Source organism: Chenopodium quinoa, unplaced genomic scaffold (genome assembly GCF_001683475.1).
Source record: "Chenopodium quinoa cultivar QQ74 unplaced genomic scaffold, ASM168347v1, whole genome shotgun sequence".
In the NCBI taxonomy this organism is placed as follows: Eukaryota; Viridiplantae; Streptophyta; class Magnoliopsida; order Caryophyllales; family Amaranthaceae; genus Chenopodium; species Chenopodium quinoa.
Genome location: NW_018742980.1, coordinates 358,900 through 365,190, shown reverse-complemented (window position 1 = coordinate 365,190; position 6,291 = coordinate 358,900). Strand labels below are relative to the sequence as shown.

Here is a 6,291-nt window from a genome sequence, read left to right as displayed (position 1 = left end):
GGGACAAGATGAAATTACGCATCCCAAAGCACATTTTATATGTTAAATATCTATAATTATATAAGAGTAAAAGTTATAAAAAGTTGATATTGTGAAAGTATTTTACGAGACGAATCTAACAAGACCCCACATAACTATATTTTACCTTACGTATAAATCATAATTTGTGATCAAACAAGCATGATAAATAGTGCAAAAGTCTAGTTATTGCAATATTACTAGAACGAAGGAAGTATTAGTTATAAATAGATTAGTATAGATATAGTTAGGATTCTATATTTTTTCATGCGCTTATTGCAATAATTTTCCAAACACTTTCATTTTATTTTGCTTACTTTTTTTTTTTTTTTTTTTTTGGATAATACTTAATATATGTACAAAGTATATATATTTTTTCTATTAACCTTCAAGCTAAGTCTTTAGCTATATCAAAATTTAAATCGCTCATGTTTAAAATCGTGCAACGCATAAGTACTAACTCCAATCACATAACATAATGAATAGATGTTTAATATTCAAATTTGACAAGTCACTAGGTTACAAAGTAAAGATTTATTTTTTCTTCTTATTTTTAAGAAAGAAAATAAGTTTATAGTCACAACATATGTAATGAACATGGACAAGAAGTTATGTGCAATTTCCCAACTTCTTCATCCTCTTTTCAGTAGGGTTTACTATATGACTACAACATGGTTAAGGTCCTTTAAATTCATTTTCCACCTCTCATGGTCTAAATGAACCGTCTCTTGACTCTAAGCTTTCTTCACCAAGAACTTCATATTGTATACTCGAATGCCCATCCACATCAATTTTGATTGGTTCGGATTTGTTCTCACTACGAAAAATAGCAAAAAGTTAGCATCCATAGTCAACAGAATAATGAAGACAATTTTTTAGATCATAGATGGGAAATAAACATGGACTGCCATTGCATTACAAAATTTAGATAACGGAAAAGAAGATGCAAGAGAGAGATCAGTGTGTACGTTTTGCAATAGATGACTAGTCCCATAACCACGATTGCGAAAGAAACATAATATAACCAATTAACCTGTACATACAGAAATATGTTCTCTTAATTATCACATCAGCAGTTCAATTCAGGAATTACAGGTCTAAATTCCATCATAAAGTTGTAAAATTTAGGAATCAATCATGCATGAACTTGTATATATAGAGGATAATAAGGGTTAAATTAGTACCTCCTCGTGATAAAATAGTATGCGGATGATAACTGCCCACATATCAGATGTAAGTATAGATAGATTGAACAATGTAGCACCACTTAGCTACACACAAAGGTACGCAAACGCATCAAAAACAGAAAGAACAATTCTCCTCACCAAAAAGCAGTAATTAACTTGATCTAAGAAAGAATCAGAGTTGAACAGAATCAATACGCATATAATTATATAGGAAGGTTAAACGCACCCTACCTTTAAAATTAAAGGAAGAAGGCTGTAGAACAAACAAGTTCCTACTGCAAATCCAGCAAATACTAGTATCTGAAAGAAATTTAAAATCAGTCATTCTACCATTTCAGAGGAGCCATTTCAGAGAATGCCAGAACTGACTGAGTATCTTATGCTAAAATCAACTTTTTCACTATCAAACTATCTGGATTTTCTTGATTAATGATAAGTTTATCATCTCATCTAAAAGTTAGAAAGGTCATACATTGAACTTTTCTTGAATTTTCTTGATTAATGATAAGTTTATCATCTCATCTAAAAGTTAGAAAGGTCATACATTGAACTTGTTGTAGCCTTTGGTCATTAAATCAGAAAAGCACAGGCAGAGTGAAACATTTACATCAAGAAAATCATGTGTATTCCATAACCCTACAGAAATTATGCAACAAGTTATACTTACAATATCTGTAGACCACTCAATTGCTTCCAAATTGTGCCTTTCAAATAGCGTACTGATAAAAAGTTATGGATTGAAATAATTTCTAGAAAGTTACCATTATGCAACATGATGCTTGAATCTTGAAAACTAATAAACAGGTATATAGCAGCTATACAAGGATACATCTGACAAATGCTCACCAGCATTCCAAAGACACCAAGCATTGAAATTACTTCAACGATGTCTTTCTGTTTGACACAGAACTCCTGTATACAGGTTTGTAAGTACGTTAGAGAAAAGAAGACGAGCAAACATTGTGCTAATAGTTGCAGGAATATGACTGAGACCAAATTGTCTTTAGGCCAGACTGAAACATTTTAAGTAATTTAGTTTCATTGTTTTATAGTTCGAGATACTTGATGTTAGCCTATGATGAATATGCAGATGTAATAGCAAGATAGTGCAGGACAAAAGGAATGCAATTGAACCAGGACAGAAAGATAATCGTAAACAACTTACCTCACCAACATTACTCAATGCATAAAACAGAGTTGCAACTGTTACTAGAAAATCACCAAAAAGAGGTCTAGATCCACCTGAAAAAATCAATGAAGAATGTAAAGCTAAATCGGCCGTGTCCATTACTTCATTAACAGCTTTAATGGCGACTACAACATGAGAAAAGATTAGATCAGCTGAAGCCAAGCCAATAAAGGGTACGTAACTTTCATCTATGATGTATTTATGTGTCCTAAACTGCATCAACTTAGGCCTACTTGATATTATTATCTGCAATGTTTCATATTAGAACAATATCATCTTATGCATTGTTTTAGGCTTTGGCATATTATCAAAGAATACATGCAGTGGACAGGCTTGTAGATACTACTTACAAGTATACCATTATTTTGCCTTTGTAGCAATGAAAATAAAAAAACGGAATGCTAGTTGCCATGAGTACTTACTGTGATGTGCTGAACAGTTGTAACATTGTATATGCTTATATTAGCTTAATGAAAGGATATCTGGTGTGCATAACAGATATTAAAGAACTACAATATGCAAAAGGAATATGAGAGAACAAGTTAAATTGCAAACTGAGAGGCTCCTGAATCAGATAGACAGATACTGCAGTTTTTCTACAATGAACAAAAGGAAGTGTTGATGACTCTTAAGGGTTGTCATAGGCATTAGGCAAAACCGCAAAAATAAAAACCAATAAAAAACAATTCATGAGATAAAGAAACACTAACCTCCACCACCAATCCTAGCATCAGAGAGAAGGGCGAAGCAAAGGCCAACTACACATGTTGCAGCTCCAATGTACTGCCATACATTGTATCTTGTGCCTAGGAAGACCCATGTCAAAATCATCACCCAAACTATAGTCCAGCAGTCAAATAGTGTCACACTTGTGATGGAAGTATACTGGAATGCCTTAATACCTGCATAGAAGGATCTATATAATCAGAAAAATTATCAGCAATACAAATAACAACATAGCAGTAAGAACAACAGATAAAAATACTAAAAAGTTTAAAGAAGAGAATCTATACTAAAAAAGACTGATACTATTAACGATGTACACATACGTAGTATATAAGCACAATATATGCATTATACATGTGCAGAACATTGAGAAACAAACTATACAGTATAATCAGTTCATAATCAGATTTTCCTCATTCTATTTTCATAGAAACTTGTGGAAATCAAGGTAATACAATAAGCCAAGACTTAACATGCCCATAAAAACCAAAGAGATTGCTGAAAATCGCAAAATGAGATAGCAACATATTCGAGCAATCGAACCAGCCAGGTGCCAAGTTATGCAACACAAACAAATCTTTGCTGATATGTCAACAGTAAAACTTGAGACATTCATCTTAGAAAAATGTCAAAGAATTGGAAAGTGTACAAGTGTAATCATAAAGTTTGGCATTCAACTGTAACCATTTCATCACTTGTCTTATCCTAGACAACAGTACATGCTATGAACTTTGGATCTTATATTCGACACAACAAGAACCCAAAACTCGAAATTGATTACAAGCCACAATAGAAAAATGAGGAAGGAGCTAAGTTTTTTTGCAATACCAATAAGAAGCAGTGAAGAACATATCTGCCTATGTTAAGGATAACTAAAGCATGATTGTAGCACTATAAATAAATGTACTTAACTTACAAAGGAAATTCCCTTGAACATCAACAAATGCTAAGAGGGCATAATAATACCAAGGAACCTGCATGTCCAAATTCCAACATAAGAAATCATTATCTATGCATAATTGGTTCAAGCAGATATTTTACCTTTTCGGGCACATATAGACTTTATGCATAAAGGATCTAACAGTGATGTAGACGGGGTTCGATATAACTTAAGTCAGTACCAAAGTTTGAAAGGTGAGCATACCAGTAATTTCTTACGCCTAAAGAGCATGATACTTCCATAAATTGAAGTCAAACCTAAGTAAGTAAAGAATGACTGTGTCACTGGGGCATCAACACCTGTCATAAATTAACACAAAAATTATTAAAATAAATAAAAAATTAAAGTTTCCGAAAAAAAATAAAAAAATAAATAAAGAACCAGATTGAATAGATCTCAATGTTTCATATGATTTCTGTTAGTATAACCGAAATTGATTTACATTAATAAAATGTCCGCTCTAACTTTTCCCCAAACCAAAAATAAAGAAGGTAAACTTACCACGAGTCGCTAAATAAGAAGCAGCAAAGCTGGTAGTTGCCAAAGTGAAGGAAATAATTTGACCCAAAAAAAGGGTGAAAAGTACACTACATAATGATTCATGATTTTTCAACCAATTACAGCAACCTCTGCATTCCATTTAAAGATGGACGCTTTCAACTTCAAAATTCTAAGAATTGCTAGTATTTTGGGTACTGAATCTAATTTTAATAGCAACAATATCATTACTTTAATAGATAATGCAAAACATTAGGTGTAAGCTTCTGTTCTTTAATTAAGTACGGAATATAGTTTGTGGACATTACATTATTGATGCCATGTAATTGAATTAACTTATTGCTTCAACCAAGTCAAATTAATTTAATAACCTAACTCCTTCCACAAAAACAAAAAAAAAAATTATATATATATATATACGGGGAGGTTCCGCTAAAAACAGAGCTTATGGTGAAAACTAAAAACAAGCAATCTTAGCCATTGAATATTCACTAGATAATCCAATGGTGTGAAACAACCCAGATGTCACTATATACAAAAATAAGGTAATTATGTCAAGTTATATTATTTTTGATGACATTTACACCAAGGTCACTATATATAAAAATAAGGTAACTATATCAATTTTTAAAATATTTACTTAGAGGTCACTATATCCCAAAATAAGGTAATTATATCAATTTTGACCATATTTACATAATGGTCACTATATACAAAAATAAGGTAACTATATCAATTTTGACCACATTTATACAGAGGCCACTATATATAAAAATAAGTTAATTATATCAATTTCGACAACATTGACCACATTTATATAGAAGTCACTATTTACAAATATAAGGTAACTATCATCAGATAACTTTTCCTTCTTCTCCTTGTCATCAAATAACTTCTCCTGCTCCTGCTTGTTATCAGATAATTTTGTAATAGCCAAATTGTGATTCTTCCAAGAACCATAAGCTATCCGATTCCAACGACCTTCCTTTGAGGATCCATTATTTCAGCCCTCCGGCGATGAATAAATAAGCCTGACAATATAAACCATAAATGAAGAGCGAATGAAATAAGAGTAGCTATTATTGTGTAAATTAAACTTACAATGTACTCACTACTAAATCCAAATAAAGCATATATTTCAAAAGGAATATTTTATTCAAAATAATTTCCCTTTGTTTTTCAGTCATTCATGATTTAATAACCAATTACTTGCATAAAATAGTAAATCCTACGCCCTTGAGGATCTTCATCATTAAAAGCTTGAACACTTATCTGTTAGATGCAACAGACTGAATGAGTTTAAAAATATCAATTCTGGAAAATGAGTAGGCTTTTTCTCCGGTATATGCTCTAATAATACACATTCAAGAACATACAGGAAAAGAAAATTGAAATCGTACTTTCCAAAATGCAAGTGCACAATATATTAATTTAACATTTACACATAGGTTAGGTTAATATATTAATTTTGACTACATTTTAAAAAGATCACACCATATAAGCCTACGTAGGATTCGAACCCACATCATGTGCACAATGCAAGTGCACAATGCTCGACCAATTGAGCTAATAGACTTTCAGCACACAAAAACAATAAAGCTAATAACTCATATTATTGCACAAAATTAAGAGTCACTATAACAAAATTATAAATGCTAAGCTTTGCTTTGTGTCAAAAAAAAAAACCCCCAAGTATTACGAGGATATACATCCAACATAGTAAATCACTAACA

The 6,291-nt window shown here is 31.7% G+C and overlaps 1 protein-coding gene across 2 annotated transcripts; it reads right to left on the bottom strand.

The window, feature by feature from the left end:
* Positions 1–365: 365 nt before the first annotated feature.
* On the bottom strand, positions 366–5,191 carry LOC110729331 (solute carrier family 35 member F2-like). Of its 2 annotated transcripts, XM_021909064.1 has the most exons (11): positions 4,562–5,190; positions 4,265–4,359; positions 4,037–4,094; positions 3,105–3,296; positions 2,371–2,447; positions 2,035–2,117; positions 1,873–1,924; positions 1,437–1,505; positions 1,203–1,289; positions 987–1,051; positions 368–835 (listed from the first exon to the last, which is right to left on the bottom strand). In XM_021909064.1, the coding sequence occupies exons 1-11, from the start codon at positions 4,698–4,700 to the stop codon at positions 724–726; spliced, it is 1,029 nt and encodes a 342-aa protein (XP_021764756.1). In that variant the 5' UTR covers positions 4,701–5,190; the 3' UTR covers positions 368–723. The 2 variants fall into 2 exon arrangements, with proteins under 2 accessions (XP_021764757.1, XP_021764756.1); XM_021909065.1 differs by lacking the exon at positions 1,873–1,924 and having other exon boundaries at positions 366–835; positions 2,052–2,117; positions 4,562–5,191.
* Between the last annotated feature and the right edge of the window lie 1,100 nt (positions 5,192–6,291).